The following is a 17545-nucleotide window of genomic DNA, read 5'->3' as shown; positions in this document are numbered from 1 at the left end:
CACTCCAAATTTCTTGTTAACAAACTATAGTTTTGGCAAGTCTGTTAGGACATCTACTTTGATCATGCCTCGAGGTCGACCGATTTATCGGAATGGCCGATTAATTAGAGCAGATTTCAAGTTTTCATAACAATCGGAAATCTGTATTTTTGCACACCGATTTGGCCGAATTAAAAAATATATATATTTTAAAATGTACACCGTTATTTAACTAGTCAAGTCAGTTAAGAACACGTTCTTATTTTCAATGACGGCCTAGGAATGGTGGGTTAACTGCCCTTTTCAGGGGCAGAACGACAGATTTGTACCTTGTCAGCTCGGGGATTTAATCTTGCAACCTTACAGTTAACTAATCCAATGCTCTAACCACCTGATTACATTGCACTCCACGAGGAGCCTGCCTGTTATGTGAATGCAGTAAGCCAAGGTAAGTTGCTAGCTAGCATTAAACTTCTAGTTAATTAATTAACTATTTATCACTAGTTAACTACACATGGTTGATGATATTACTTAATTATTTATATTATTTATATTACTTTGTGTCCTGCGTTGCATACAATCGATGAGGTGCGTATTCGTGAAAAAGGACTGTCGTTGCTCCAATGTGTACCTAACCATAAACATCAATGCCTTTCTTAAAATCAATACACAGAAGTATATATTTTTAAACCTGCATATTTAGCTAAAAGAAATCCAGGTTAGCAGGCAATACTAACCAGGTGAAATTGTGTCAGGGTATATGCAACAGTTTGGGCTGCCTGGCTCATTGCAAACTAATTTTCCAGAATTTTACATAATTATGACATAACATTGAAGGTTGTGCAATGTAACAGGAATATTTAGACTAATGGATGCCACCCGTTAGATAAAATACGGAACGGTTCCGTGTCTTATTTTCGAGATGATGGTTTCCGGATTTGATCATGTTAAATGACCTAAAGCTCGTATTTCTGTGTGTTATTATGTTAGAATTAAGTCTATGATTTGATAGAGCAGTCTGAGCAATGGCAGGCACCAGCAGGCTCGTAAGCATTCATTCAAACAGCACTTTTGTGCGTTTTGCCAGCAGCTCTTCGCTATGCGTCAAGCATTGAGCTGTTTATGACTTCAAGCCTATCAACTCCCGAGATTAGGCTGGTGTAATCGACATGAAATGGCTAGCTAGTTTGCGGGGTGTGCGCTAATAGCGTTTCAAAACGCCACTCGCTCTGAGACCTGGAGTGGTTGTTCCCCTTGCACTGCATGGGTAACGCTGCTTCGAGGGTGGCTGTTGTCGATGTGTTCCTGGTTCGAGCCCAGGTAGGAGCGAGGAGATGGACAGAAGCTATACTGTTACACTGGCAATACAATATGTTGACTGTGCTTTTAAACAGCCTGGAGAATTCCAGAAAATTATGTCATAGATTTAAAAGCTTCTGATAAGCTAATTGACATAATTTGAATAAATTGAAGGTGTACCTGTGGATGTCTTTCAAAGCCTACCTTCAAACTCAGTGCCTCTTTGCTTGACATCATGGGAAAATCAAAAGATCTGCCAAAACCTCAGAAAATAAATTGTAGACCTCCACAAGCCTGGCTCATCATTGGGAGCAATTTCAAAATGCCTGAAGGTACCACATTCATCTGTACAAACAACAGTACGCAAGTATAAACACCATGGGACCACATAGCCGTCATACCGCTCAGGAAGGAGACACTTTGTCTCCTAGCGATGAACATACTTTTGTGCAAAAAGTGCAAATCAATCCCAGAACAGCAGCAAAGGACCTTGTGAAGATCCTGGAGGGAACAGGTACAGAAGTATCTATATCCACAGTAAAACGAGTCCTATATCAACATAACCTGAAAGGCCGCTCAGCAATGAAGCAGCAACTGCTCCAAAACCGCCATAAAAACAGACAGACTACGGTTTGCAACTGCACATGGGGAGAAAAAAAAATCATACTTTGAGAAATGTCCTCTGGACTGATGAAACAAAAATAGAACTGTTTAGACATAATGACCATCATTATGTTTGGAGGGAAAAGGGGGAGGCTTGCAAGCTGAAGAACACTATCCCAACCGTGAAGCAAGGGGGTGGCAGCATCATGTTGTGGGGTGCTTTGCTGCAGGAGGGACTTGTGCACTTCACAAAATAGATGGCATCATGAGGTAGGAAAATGTGGATATATTGAAGCAACATCTCAAGACATCAAGCATACTTCCAAAGTTGTGGCAAAATGGCTTAAGAACAAAGTCAAGGTATTGGAATGACCATAAAGCCCCGACCTCAATCTCATAGAACAGTTGTGGGCAGAACTGAAAAAGCGTGAGCGAGCAAGGAGGCCTACAACCCTGACTCAGTTACATCAGCGTTGTCAGGAGGAATGGGCCAAAATTCACCAAACTTATAGTGGGAAGTTTGTGGAAGGCTACCCGAATCATTTGACCCAAGTTAACCCATTCAAATGCAATGCTACCAAATACACTCAATTAGTATGTAAACTTCTGACTCACTGGGAATGTGATGAAAGAAATAAAAGCTGAAATAAATCACTCTATTATTCTGACGAGTATAACAAAAATATATACAAACATACAATAAGAAAAAAATAATGAGACATTGGATCACCTGCCATAGGGTACATATTATACATTACGTGTGAAACATTATGTGAGGATTATATAGAGATTCAATCAATGAGATGTGGGGGGAGATTCTCCATATAGTCAATAAAAAAGGTTGCCAAATTCTGTAAAATGTCTTTAACTTATTCCTCAAGCAGTAAGTGATTTTCTCCAAAGGGATTACAACTAATAACTTCTGATAGCCACATTGCAACTGGCAGGGAAGAATCCAATTTCCATTTCAAGGCAATACATTTATTGGCAATCGCTAGCAATATTTCTGTTAGCTTTATAGTATGGCTTTGCCTAAGATTGGTGTTAGTAAAGTTGCCCAGTAGACAGACCTCCGGGTCTAAAGTGAATGCAACCCCGTGAATTGAGGATATGGTATCGCATACCACCTGCCAGAAACCATGTAGTTTTGAACACTGCCAAGTGGAATGGAGGAATGTTCCTTCATCTGAGCCACATCTAAAACATAGAAAGGAGATATCTGGGTTGAACTTGTGCAGTTTAGATGGGGTGATATAGAGCTGATGGAGGAAATTAAACTGGATCAGTCTGTATCTGGAGTTCAATGTGGATGTAACACCATCCCTGCATAGGTCACTCCATAGATCCTCATCAAGATCAATACCCAGATATTTTTCCCCATCTAAGTCTGGGTTTATCTAGCCCAGGCAGTGTTAGTCCTGACATAAGAGCATCGTATACACGGGAAATGGTCTTGAACAGTGGTTGGTCTGCGTGGCAGAGTTCAATAGGTGACATCTTAGGTAGGTTCCATTGTCCCTTGAGAGTCACCCTAATAAAGTTTCGTAGTTGTAGGTAGCTAAAGAAGTCCCTGTTAGGCAAGTGGTATTTCTATTTCAGCTGATCAAAAGACATAAGAACTCCCTCCTTGTAACAATGTTCCAGAAGAGTGATCCCCTTATCAGATCATGGTCTAAAGTTACTATTCTGGAAAAACATAGGAATCAATCTATTGTTCCATAAAGGGGTTTTAGGGGAAAGGAATCCCCCTCGTCTGAACAGCTCGCACCATGCCAGGACAGAATGTATGATTAAAGGGTTGTCGGTGATGGTTTTTATAGATTTTCTGTCCCATTTGTAAAACAATTCTGCCCCAGTGTCATCATTTACCTCAAGCTTTCAATGTTCAACCATGAGGGAGATGGACCATTGTCAAACCTCTGAGCCAGAAACCTAGACTGTGCAGCCCAGTAATACATTCTAAAATTGGGGAGGTTTAAGCCCCCTTGACTGTAATCAAGGGTCAGTTTATCCAGGCCAACCCTAGGGGTTTTGCCGTGCCAGATAAACCGTCTGGTCAACTTGTCAAGAGAGGAAAAAAATGCTGCGGGAACACTGATAGGGAGAGATTGAAACAGATATAGAAATCTGGGCAGGACATTCATTTTAATTACATTGATTCTACCCAGTAGAGTGAGAGGTAAGTTCATCCATTTACAAAGCTCACTCTCCACCTTTTGCAACAAACTGACCAGATTGAGTTTATAGAGGTTGTTCAGATTACCATCCACCATTATGCCCAAATATGTGAAGCGCATAGGCGACCATCTAAAAGGAAACTTGTGCTTGATGGTATGATGGTCAAAGACCGACAACGGTAAGATTTCGCTTTTATCAAAATGTACCTTATATCCAGATAAAGAACTATAACACTGTAGTAGGATCTGCAAGTGAGAGAGGGAGTGTTCTGGGTTTGTCAGAAATAAGATAAGGTCGTCCGCAAAGGGTGATAATTTATGGGTATGGGGGCCCACCTCAAAGCCATGCATGTCAATAGCGAGGGCAAAGAGGTGGGGGCTAAATTGGACAACCTTGTCTGTTCCCCCTATAAAGAGGGAAAGAGGAGGAAGTAATCCCATTGGTAGCAATCCTAGCTTTAGGAGATTTGTAGTGATTATCAAATTTACAAAACACGGTACCTAAAACAAACTATTCCAAGACGCGAAAGAGGTATGGCCATTCAACCCTATCAAAAGGCCTTTTCAGCGTCGAGGGAGACTGCGACACTAGGTATTTTGTTTTTGTTAGCAAGGTGAATTATATCAAAAGAACCTTCTGAGATTATTGTAAGACAATCTATTAATTATGAAGCCAGTCTGATCTGGGTTGACCAACAGGGGAAGACATGACTCCAGTCTCTTAGATAGCATCTTGGTGACCAGTTGACAATCTGTGTTAAGGAGAGAGATTGGTCTATAGGAGGCGCACTTTAGTGGGGTTTTCCCTTTCTTGTGGATTACAGTAATCACTGCTTGAGAGAAAGACTCTGGAAAGCAGTTGTCTTCCCTGGCTTTAACCTCTAGTGTCGAGCAATCCCGTATCCGGGAGCGTAATCATAGCCTCAAGCTCATTACCATAACGCAATGTTTCCTATTCATGAAAATCGCAAATTAAATGAAATAAATATATTCAAACACAAGCTTAGCCTTTTGTTAACAACACTGTCATCTCAGATTTTCAAAATATGTTTTTCAACCAAAGCTACACAAGCATTTGTGTAAGAGTATTGATAGCCTAGCATAGCATTAAGCCTAGCATTCAGCAGGCAACATTTTCACAAAAACAAGAAAAGCAATCAAATAAAATAATTTAACTTTGAAGAACTTCGGATGTTTTCAATGACGAGATTCTTAGTTAGATAGCAAATGTTCATTTTTTCCAAAAATATTATTTGTGTAGACGAAATAGCTCCGTTTTGTTCACGTTTGGCTAAGAAAAATACCGGAAAATGCAGACACTTACAACGCCAAACATTTTTCCAAATTAACTCCATAATATTGACAGAAACATGGCAAACGTTGTTTAGAATCAATCCTCAAGGTGTTTTTCACATATCTATTCAATAATCTATCAGTGGTGGCAGATGGCTTCTCATCAGAAACAAACGGAAAAATACTGCAGCTGGAGATTACGCAATAATTGCAACGGAGGACACCAAGCGACCACCTGGTCAATCTTCCAATGATATGCCTACAAGTACGTCACAATGCTGCAGACACCTTGGGGAAAACGTGGAAAACATAAGCTGACTCCTAGCTTCTTCACAGCCATATAAGGAGTCATTGGCATGAGGCGATTTTAAAAAAATGTAGCACTTCCTGATTGGATTTTTATCTGGGTTTTTTCCTGTAACACTCACAGACAATATCTTTGCAGTTTTGGAAACATCAGAGTGTTTTCTTTCCAAAGCTGTCAATTATATGCATAGTCGAGCATCTTTTCGTGACAAAATATCTTGTTTAAAACGGGAATGTTTTTCATCCAAAAATTAAAATAGCGCCCCCTATATCCAAGAAGTTAAGTACCTCCATAAGGTAGGGGACCAACAGCTCCCTAAATTCTTTATAGAACTCTGGAGGGAAGCCATCCTCCCCAGGAGATTTATTAGAAGGTAAGGATTTAATGGCCTCCAACAATTCAGGAACTGAGAAGTGTTCACTCAGGCGCTCGCTGTCTTCCCCTGACAGGCATGGGAGGTTGAGACAGGAGAGAAAGTAGTCGATCTCTGATAGATCATCACTTGATTGGGAAGTGTAGAGGTCTTCATAGTATTTCTTAAAAGTATTATTCATTTCAGTAGGGTCAAAAGATCTCATTAGTAAGAGTTTCTATAGCATAAATTGTCCTCTTACTTTCCTCTGCTTTCAGTTGCCATGCCAATACTTTGTGAGCTTTCTCTCCAAGCTCGTAATAACGCCGTTTTGATTTAGTGATGGCCCTCTCAGCTTGATATGTGTTCAGAATATTGTATTTAAGTTTTTTATTTACCAAAAGCCTGTAGATCTTAGTCGGGCCTCTTTGGTAGGTTCTCTGTAGCTCAGAGATTTCAGATTCAAGGGCACTCAGTTCCGCACCGTGTTCTCTCTTCAGCCCTTTAGTATAGGACATTTTGTGTCCCAAAGAATGAAACTGTCAGGAGCGGAGGGTTTGTTTGTCAAAGTAAAAATATTGATCTGCTCTTTGATGAATGCACAAAATTCAGGTTGCTTTAGGAGTGTAGAATTTAGTCTCCATCTATATGCTCCATTTACCTTGGTAGGAATGGAGATTGATAATACCAGAGGAGAATGGTCACTAAGCAATCTGGGGAGATACTCGACATCTAACACTATGAAACAGTTGTGTCGAAAGTAAAAAGTTATCTATGAGTGTGTGTCTTGTGTGGGTGTGAATAAAAATAGTAGTCCCTATCCTGTGGGTGCAACTGTTTCCAGATGTCTAGTAAATTGAGATCTTTCATGAATGACATGGTGAGCATGCCGGCTTTGGTAAGAAGTTAAGGTTTATCCGAGGACCTATCAAGAACTGTATCTAAACAAAAAATTAAAATCTCCAACCAGTAGCCATCCTGGTGGTGCTTGAGCGACCTGAAGGAAGACATTCTGAATAAACATATGGTCATCGAAGTTAGGAGAAGTTAGGAGTTAGGAGCATAAATATTCAATAGGGTCCAAGACCTTTTACGTTGAATGTGACATATTTTAGTGGATTAAGCATAGGTTGGGTTAAAAATATTTAACTGAATGGAAATCTATCATATGTAGATAATTAGGAAATGTTTCAACTTTGGTTTGAACACAGAAGTGACCTGTGTCTCTCTTTAGGAAGGAAACAATAAACATAGAAAAAAATTAGAAAATATCCCACCCACCCCACCCCGATTGTGAGACTAAAACAACAATCCCAACAATCAAACATGAATACACTTGTAGAGATACGTTACTGCTCGCTTTCCATCTTGCTTTTACTAGCTAAACCTTGGCGTAAACTAAAACCTGCGACCTCTAAGTTGAAAACAAACGTTGTGAATAGATATTTAAGGCTGAATATTTACTGCCCACAGTAAGGGCTGCTTGAGTCTCTTTTCTGAAAGATTAACATAAATGAGGGGGAAAGCAGTGGGCCTAAGCCCACTTATTTGCTTCGCCCAGTGGATATGGATTCAACCAAAATATACTCTCCTGTAAATGTAATAGAATTCACCCCGGAAAGATATGGTTAGTTGAAAATGTACAAATCAATTAGTGACCGGAAGATATCAGCAGTTCAGTCCGAGAAAACAAACAAACTGCATTTTATCCCCCAGAAAGACCGTCCTGGCTCAGACGTTGTTCAGTTCTTTGAGAAAAGTGTGCACTTCTCCCGGTGTGTTGAAGAGATGGCTTCGGCCTTTGTACTGAACTTTCATCCGCGCAGGGTGGATGAGGTAGCCTGTGATGTTCTTCTCCTTCAGTGCTTTGGCGGCAGGTCTGAACTGCTTGCGACGTCTGGCGAGATAGGCGCTCATATCCGGGAAAAAGCTGACCCTCTTTCCATCAATGGTGATGTCCCCTTTGGCTCTTTTGCGAGTTGCAGTATCCTCTCTCCGTCTTGGAAACGAAGGAACCTGATCAGGACGGCCCGTGGGGGCTCATCTGGCCGGGGTTTCGGCGCTGATGTTCTGTGGGCGCGTTCGATTTCCAGCGGCTTGGTGAAGTTGATTATGCCTAGGACCTCCGGGATCCATTGAGTGAAGAAACGGACCGGGTCACGGCCCTCGCTGTCCTCTTTCAATTCCACCACACGGATATTACTACGTCTACTCTGGTTCTCCATCTGATCTACCTTGTTTTTGAGGTAGGCATTGTCCTTTTACAGTTGTATCAAGACCTGGTCATGTCGAGCGATGATATCTTCAACTGTGCTAATGCGCAACTCTGCCTCAGTCGTCAAAAGGAGATCATTCATGGAGGATTTCAGCTCGTCAATGGAAGAATGGAGTTCAGCCGATTTATCAATTTTTAAAGTAAGACCTTTGTTACCATCCTGAATTTCCCGGAGGAGAGTAGCCAGCATGTCGGCAGGCTCGCAAGAGGCTACTGAGAGCAACAGTCTGGAACTGTCTTCTGAGTTATGAGGGCTAATGCTAATCTTGCTAGCTGTAGCGTTACCGTTATCTTGGGAATCAACAACGTTTTGGTCGTCCTTCTTGCCTCTCGGTCGGAGGTCCATGGCTCTTTGGGAAGTTATGTACTTGACAATTTATCAGCCGATGTTAGAATATTGTTTCAACGTTGTTATTTAGGTAAAAATAGAATAACTTTGAAGAGCTCGGTTTGTCAACGTCTGCTCAGCTCCGCGGCATCACGTGCTCCCGACATTTCACATTCTTAAAATAAAGTGGTGATTCTAACTGACCTAAGACAGGTTTTTTTTTTACTAGGATTAAATGTCAGGAAATGTGAAAAACTGAGTCGAAATGTACTTGGCTAAGGTGTTTAACATTTAACAGTTTGGATATTGAGTATAGACGGAATTATGTTGGGGTTTCCTCTCCTTAATTTTCTTTTGACAATTAGGTTACGGCAAGGGCTGTTCCCTCATCTCTGCTGCTGCCTCCGCCGCATCGTTCTCAATACCAATATGCTGGTTAACGTTGCTATTATTCACATAGCAACATAGGGAAAGGCTACTGCAGCGCCAGCTGTGCCATCAGAGACTCTGGGTTCGCGCCCAGGCTCTGTCGTAACCGGCCGCGACCGGGAGGTCCACGGGGCGACGCACAATTGGCCAAGCGTCGTCCGGGTTAGGGAGGGCTTGGCCGGTAGGGATGTCCTTGTCTCATCGCGCACCGGCAACTCCTGTGGCGGGCCGGGCGCAGTGCACGCAAACCAAGGTTGCCAGGTGCACGGTGTTTCCTCCGACACATTGGTGCGGCTGGCTTCCGGGTTGGATGCGCACTGTGTTAAGAAGCAGTGCGGCTTGGTTGGGTTGTGTATCGGAGGACGCATGACTTTCAACCATCTCTCCCGAGTCCGTATGGGAGTTGTAGCGATGAGACAAGATAGTAGATACTAAAACAATTGGATACCACGAAATTGGGGAGAAAAAGAGGTAAAATTCACACACAAAATTATTTTATTTTTTTAAATAATAAAAATAGGGGAAGGCGCCAATTCTACGGCGCACTTTTAGATCATGTTTCAGAACTGCGGACTGTGACCGTATCCAACCCGGGAGAAATCACATTTGTTATAAAATAACACTAGATGTATTAGTGTTGCACCATTGTATTACATAATATAACCATATACAAATTTCAGTTTCACGTCTGAGTGAACTGTGCCATCCGCAATGGATTAGTCCACTGAGACAGGGGCAAATCAGACAGGTGTCTTGTGCACCATAAAAACATACATTTTAAATGCGACTGCTCAACTAAAGAAATCTTGGGTCGACCAAAAGCTTATGGCCCAAACAATCGACCAGTCAACTAAATGGGGTCAGCCCTAGTAAATATATTATAATGCTTGCAAAAATGTCATGCTGAATATGTATTCATGTCATTATCACCAATCAACTGCAATACACAAAAACAATGAATTTATATGCTAACTAGCTACGGTAACCATAACAGAGTTACTGTATTTAGTTAGTACGCTAGCTAGCCCGACTGCTACATCCAAAATAATAGTGCTTGTAACAATAACAGCCGAGTTCCATCTTATTGACTGTGTTACAGTCCAAAACAACATGTAGGCCTGTTATAAGAACAACGTTTATTATGAAATTTACAGGCAAATCATTACGGAATCCTGGTCTCTCAGCCTGTATCTTTGGTGCAACTTTAGCAATGCTTGCTAGCTAAGTAGCTAAACCTGCTGCATCTGAAATAAAGCGTTCCCCGATAACAGAAATATAAAGCCTCAGCGACTGTCCATGCAACCACCCAACACTAGAGGTATTTGGAACTAAAAAAAAAAGTAGTATGATGTTTACAAGTAATTCAATATGGAAATATAGGCTACTTGGAAAAGGCTCAATAGCTGGTGGGAGTGGTTTTGCTGAATAGAATCATGGGAGTTTGAACATATTGTAGTAAGCTGTCTATAAATATCGTTCTATAGCAGTGGTCATCAACCGGTCGATCGTGATAGTGTTCCCATTTTGAACCCTTTCAGGTGTCTGAAGTTTTTATTTATTTAACTAGGCAAGTCAGTTAAGAACAAATTCTTATTTACAATGACGGCCTAGGAACAGTGGTTTAATGTTACGAGAATTATGTTCTCAAGGTTCATTACCCAATTTAATTATCATTACTCAGTCTGCAAACCAGAATTTGTAAGATACTGTTCGAATGAAACAGACAGAGGCCCAGCTAAAATAGTCAAAAAGGTTTATACACGAGAGCGCTGGTCTGTTGTACAAAACCATTCATTTTATTCAGGCTTCTTACGCACATACTTTCACACACAAACATTAGGTATCCTACGCACACTGTCCTACCCAGCCGACAAAGATTAGGGACCGTGAGAAGCACTCCCTGTCCTTTCCCAAATCTCTGTGGCCCCCAGCCAAGGTCGGCACCGAATCTTGCTCAGACAGTCTGTGTTTAAGACACTTTAGAGACATATTGTTTTACCCTAATTCTGACTAAAACTACACACATCATTAACAATAATATGATGATTCTAATGTATTTCATTGATGATTCTAATCAATTACATACAATCATATAGTTTCAGGGTGGAATATTCTAATCATTCATTTAAACATAAATTCCATCCACAGAAAACTGCCTTGCTCAGTGGCAGAAAAACTGATTTTTACCTTGTCAGCTCGGGGATTCGATCTAGCAACCTTTCGGTTACTGGCCCAACACTAACTACTAGGCTACCTGCCGCCACAAAATGTACAAACTCTGCCTTCTCGGAGAGCAAACCAAGTGCACTATAGGCCTACAACTGGCTAATCGGATGGCTCAGATTAATGTGTCTGCAGTAATTTAGCAGGTATAAAAGAAAGCTACAGCAAAGTTGATACTGCGAGATTTCAAAACCATGACTAGAGAGAGACTGTCAACAAACACAGCAAAGAGCTGTTGTTTTTATGAGTGAGTTCGTGTTTAAGTTCTTATTCGGCACGGTCAATACCATATTCAACCATTTCATATGCAATTAAAAATGTGCGTCTTTCCTAATTCCACTCGCTCTACAATCAACACTGCAGCTGTAATGAATGAGTAGGAAAGCGTATCAATAGGCTTGCGTTATTATTAGCAGCTTGGGTCTTTTTGAATATCGAGAAATATTTAACTTCCTTTGTTCATAGGAGTAACACCATGAATTTGTTTATGAGGCAAGAATAATGCGGTGCGACTCGAGTTTCAAAATCAGCTGGAAGACCGTTTCCCTTTTTGTTCAGTGTCAGCAGAGGAAAGGGAGCGGGACAGTGCTCTCTCCCGTCGCTGAGACTGACCATCATATGTAGGCACCATCAGCCCAGTAATACTCTGCTCAAAAAAATAAAGGGAACACTAAAATAACACATCCTAGATCTGAATGAAAGAAATATTCTTATTAAATACTTTTTTCTTTACATAGTTGAATGTGCCGACAACAAAATCACACAAAAATGATCAATGGAAATCAAATTTATCAACCCATGGAGGTCTGGATTTGGAGTCACACTCAAAATTAAAGTGGAAAACAACACTACAGGCTGATCCAACTTTGATGTAATGTCCTTAAAACAAATCAAAATGAGGCTCAGTAGTGTGTGTGGCCTGGCCTCCGCGTGCCTGTATGACCTCCCTACAACGCCTGGGCATGCTGCTGATGAGGTGGCGGATGGTCTCCTGAGGGATCTCCTCCCAGACCTGGACTAAAGCATCCGCCAACTCCTGGACAGTCTGTGGTGCAACGTGGCGTTGGTGGATGGAGCGAGACATGATGTCTCAGATGTGCTCAATTGGATTCAGGTCTGGGGAACGGGCGAGCCAGTCTATAGCATCAATGCCTTCCTCTTGCAGGAACTGCTGACACACTACAGCCACATGAGGTCTAGCATTGTCTTGCATTAGGAGGAACCCAGGGCCAACCGCACCAGCATATGGTCTCACAAGGGGTCTGAGGATCTCATCTCGGTACCTAATGGCAGTCAGGCTACCTCTGGCGAGCACATGGAGGGCTGTGCGGCCCCCAAAGAAATGCCACCCCACACCATGACTGACCCACCGCCAAACCGGTCATGCTGGAGGATGTTGCAGGCAGCAGAACGTTCTCCACGGCGTCTCCAGACTGTCACGTCTGTCACATGTGCTCAGTGTGAACCTGCTTTCATCTGTGAAGAGCACAGGGCACCAGTGGCGAATTTGCCAATCTTGGTGTTCTCTGGCAAATGCCAAACATCCTGCATGGTTTTGGGCTGTAAGCACAACCCCCACCTGTGGACGTCGGGCCCTCATACCACCCTCATAGTCTGTTTCTGACCGTTTGAGCAGACACATGCACATTTGTGGCCTGCTGGAGGTCATTTTGCAGGTCTCTGGCAGTGCTCCTCCTGCTATTCCTTGCACAAAGGCGGAGGTAGCGGTCCTGCTGCTGGGTTGTTGCCCTCCTACGGCCTCCTCCACGTCTCCTGACGTACTGGCCTGTCTCCTGGTAGCGCCTCCATGCTCTGGACACTACGCTGACAGGCACAGCAAACCTTCTTGCCACAGCTCGCATTGATGTACCATCCTGGATGAGCTGCACTACCTGAGCCACTTGTGTGGGTTGTAGACTCCGTCTCATGCTACCACTAGACTGAAAGCACCGCCAGCATTCAAAAGTGACCAAAACATCAACCAGGAAGCATAGGAACTGAGAAGTGGTCTGTGGTTATCACCTGTAGAACCACTCCTTTATTGGGGGTGTCTTGCTAATTGCCTATAATTTCCACCTGTCTATTCCATTTGCACAACAGCATGTGAAATGTATTGTCAATCAGTGTTGCTTCCTAAGTGGACAGTTTGATTTCACAGAAGTGTGATTGACTTGGAGTTACATTGTCTTGTTTAAGTGTTCCCTTTATTTTTTTGAGCAGTGTATATTTAAATGTATGCTCACTCAGCTGTGCCTCAGCTGTGCCTCACATGTTAAACTGATCTATTACCGGTGTGGTCATATTGCCTACCTCAAACGTTTAAATATAATTGTAAAAAATGGTGTGAAGAACAATGCATTGGCAGGGAAATTCAGGCAATTCCAATATGCGGTGATAATATATTGGGCCTATTGCCTACTGCACAAACCTCATTGCTACAGTGCTGTTATTCATTGGTTAATGTTGCATATAGGCTTATGTTTGAGTAATTTAAAAAAAAATTCTGAGCGATCGATCTCGGCTTGCATTTCAACTCAGAAAGTAATCTTGACTCAAAAGGTTGGTGACTACTGTTCTATAGGTTTTTGAGCATCTATTTAAAATATTTACCGTTGTTATTAGAAAAGGACAACTTGAGCAACATTTTGCTTGGAGTTCCAATATGATCAGAATCCTATATGACACATCTGTAGTTTTGTTGAAAATGACTGTCCATAATTGTATTGGATTAGTAATTTACAGCATTTGCAGGCACTCTTATCCAGATAGTAGTGAGTGCATACATTGTCGTACTGGTCCCCCTTGGGAATCGAACCCACAACCCTGGGGTTACAAGCGCCATGCTATACCAACTGAACCATCTCAGGGATCCTACTTGAATACGTCACAGAGAAGAAATTTACAGTTTTGCTCATCACCAAACAGTCAATAGACAATAAAATACAAATTACTCAAACTGTGTATGACATCACTAAATATTTCATAATAACACCTCAAATGTTAAAAGTGGGCAGAATTGTTCTTTAAGGTACTTTGCATTGAGCAACTACTGCACCTTGTCAAAAATGACCTCAAATACTAATCTGCACAATATTCAGTGTTTCCCCTATATTCCCACTGTAATCAGCATACACTTCAGATATTGTAATTCAGTATGATGTCTGTATTTTGTTTGTAAACTCAGCAAAAAATAAACATCCCATTTTCAGGACCCTGTCTTTCAAAGAGAATTTGTAAAAATTCAAATAATTTCACAGTCTTCGTTGTAAAGGGTTTAAACACTGTTTCCCATGCTTGTTCAATGAACCATAAACAATTAATGAACAATGTGCCTGTGGAATGGTCGTTAAGACACAGACGGTAGGCAATTAAGGTCACAGTTCTGAAAACTTAGGACACTAAAGAGGCCTTTCTACTGACTCTGAAAAACACCAAAAGAAAGATGCCCAGGGTCCCTGCTCATCTGCATGAATGTGCCTCAGGCATGCTGCAAGGAGGCATGAGAACTGTAGATGTGGCCAGGGCAATAAATTGCAATGTCCGTACTGTGAGATGCCTAAGACAGCACTACAGTGAGACAGGATGGACAGCTGATCATAATGATCGTACTCGCAGTGGCAGACCACGTGTAACAACACCTGCACAGGATAGGGCAATAAATTGCAATGTCCGTACTGTGAGATGCCTAAGACAGCACTACAGTGAGACAGGATGGACAGCTGATCATAATGATCGTACTCGCAGTGGCAGACCACGTGTAACAACACCTGCACAGGAACGGTACATCGAACATCACACCTGTGGGACAGATACAGGATGACAACAACAACTGCCTGAGTTACACGAGGAATGCACAATCCCTCCATCAGTGCTCAGACTGTCCGCAATAGGCTGAGAGAGGCTGGACTGAGGGCTTGTAGGCCTGTTGTAATGTAGGTCCTCACCAGACATCACCGGCAACAACGTCGCCTATGGGCACAAACCCACCGTCGCCTTGGTGGAAGAGTGGGGTAACATCTCACAGCAAGAACTGGCAAATCTGGTGCAGTCCATGAGATGCACTGCAGTACTTAATGCAGATGGTGGCCACACCAGATACTGACTGTTACTTTGGATGTTGACCGCCCATTGTTCAGGGACTCTATTCAATTTCTGTTAGTCACATGTCTGTGGAACTTGTTCAGTTTATGTCTCAGTTGTTGAATCTTATGTTCATACAAATATTTACACAAGTTTGCTGAAAATAAACGCAGTTGACAGTGAGAGGACGTTTCTTTTTTTACAAAACCTTTTGTCTATTGCATGCTAGCAGCACATTCTCAGGAGAGAAAATTCAGGGTGTGTGTAAATGTACTTGGCAAATGAAGGTGATTCTGATCTCAGAAAAGGTTGAGTGAATGTGATGAAACATTGCCCACCCCAAAGGGAATCACCGCCAAAGAAATCACAGCAGAAAAATGTAGCATTCTTAGAAAGGTCAAAGTAGAGGCTAGAGGCCAGACACTGTAAGCCTACATGTCATTGACCTGAGTATAGCTTTCAATTCAGAGTGGAAACTGCCCAGTGTAAAGAATGGCAACCATGCAAAATCTGGTTCCAATAGGGTAATTATAAGTAACTAAATATGCATAATTGCTTGTGACCAGAACTATAGCCCAATCAATAAACACACACTCAACCACAAAGATAGTCATCTTGAACATCACATGGTCGTTTAAGTGTAGCCAATCCATCTTCCAAACGATGTAGCTAGCTACCCAAATAGAGCAGGTACTAGTGGAATCAATATACCCACACATTCATTTTAATACCTGAGGGAATTTAGCTAACTACAGTAGCTACATAGGTAGCTGCCCTTTAGATGTAATATTTAGGGAGATCAACATTTTAACATAATTTGTGGGCCATAAAATACTGGTGGGTTCGATTCATAAAAGTGGACTTGTGGGTTTCCTGGTTATATCCAAATCAATCACTGGAAGTTGAATAGATTTGCATGTTCAGCATAGCACCCAAATGCTGCATCAACATCCGACCTCAGTCCCACAACAAGCTAGCTAGTTGACGAGCCAGGCTAGCCATCTCTCCGTTTGACACATCTCAAGGTCTTGCCCAACTAGCACCAGAGCTACTGTGCCACTCAACCTACAACAACCATCACCAACAAGGGAAATTCAGATATTATAGTGGTCAGGTTGTCAATTTCCAGCAAGTTAGCCAGCTAGCTAACTAGCCTAATGTAAAGCATGTGCTCGACATGAGACAGCAACTGATATGTTAGCGAACTACTATACTTGCTTGAATATTTACATTTCATGCAATTGATTTTAGTAAATATTTGGTGGCAGTGGTGATGCAGAGTTAATAAAGATGTTAAGTCGATAAGTATGGTCATTTAAATATGGTGTGCCATCTTTTTATGAAGGTTACGACGTTGATGCTGCACAACAAGGCAATTGCAAAATGAATGGGGGTTGGGCAACTAGCAATAAAAAATACATGGTGTCCGCAATTCATGCTGGATGATATAACGCGAGTGGGCTATTTGGACTCACCTGGCTATAGTGCACCCTGAATGGTTTTAGATAATTGGAGCTGGTGCACGGAACGACCTGGATATCATTTATCTGCTCCATAGTTCAGACTGCTAGCTGCCCACCGGTGTTTCTCACCACAACAGAAAGCACAAACCGCAGGTCGTAGTGGAGAATAAGACAAATGCCTACGGATGCCTAGTAAGGACAAAATAAAAAATAAAATACTTTTTTTTTTAATGTCACAAAATTAAAACAGGTTAATTAAAACGAATTGGATGATGATGAATATTGCATAAACCAAAGTAATAAAAATAAAGATAATAATTTTCATGACAACTGAATGACAAGTGAGTGGGATTAAAACGATATGCAGTGCTTCATATAGTATAATAGAAATTAAACTCACTAGCACAGTGGTGCCTCTACCTATTGTTGGCTGGTGTCCCTTTCCCGCCGACAGAAGTTATTCGCGCACTTTGCATGCAGGATGTTTGCCGCGCGCGCCTGGCAAGTGCAAGTGTCCTCAAGGCGTGCAGCTATACAGTAACTTTCCCGCCGTGACCGAAGGATTATAGATTAATTTCATTTGACTCACCTCCACCTCCGCTTTATGTCTGAAATCATATCATAGGAATGTGTAGAGAACTTCGAAAGCTGTTCAATTTAAGTCACGGGTAGCACACCTGGCTACCCCTGCTTGATAACCTCTTGGCTGTGGCAGCTATCAATGGTTATCTTCTTTG

At 41.9% G+C, this 17545-nt stretch overlaps 1 protein-coding gene across 1 annotated transcript in view; it reads right to left on the bottom strand.

The window, feature by feature from the left end:
• LOC139415232 (nudix (nucleoside diphosphate linked moiety X)-type motif 14) overlaps positions 1–16987 on the bottom strand; it is a 98131-nt gene extending 81144 nt beyond the window's left edge. Inside the window, exon 1 of the mRNA XM_071163161.1 lies at positions 16821–16987. Coding sequence (XP_071019262.1) covers positions 16821–16901 — 81 coding nt within the window. The 5' untranslated portion in view covers positions 16902–16987. The remainder of the gene's footprint in view (positions 1–16820) is intronic.
• Between the last annotated feature and the right edge of the window lie 558 nt (positions 16988–17545).

This window comes from Oncorhynchus clarkii, chromosome 8 (assembly GCF_045791955.1).
Source record: "Oncorhynchus clarkii lewisi isolate Uvic-CL-2024 chromosome 8, UVic_Ocla_1.0, whole genome shotgun sequence".
NCBI lineage: Eukaryota > Metazoa > Chordata > Actinopteri > Salmoniformes > Salmonidae > Oncorhynchus > Oncorhynchus clarkii.
The sequence above is the reverse complement of the archived record's forward strand: the minus strand, read 5'-3'. Positions and strand labels throughout refer to the sequence as shown.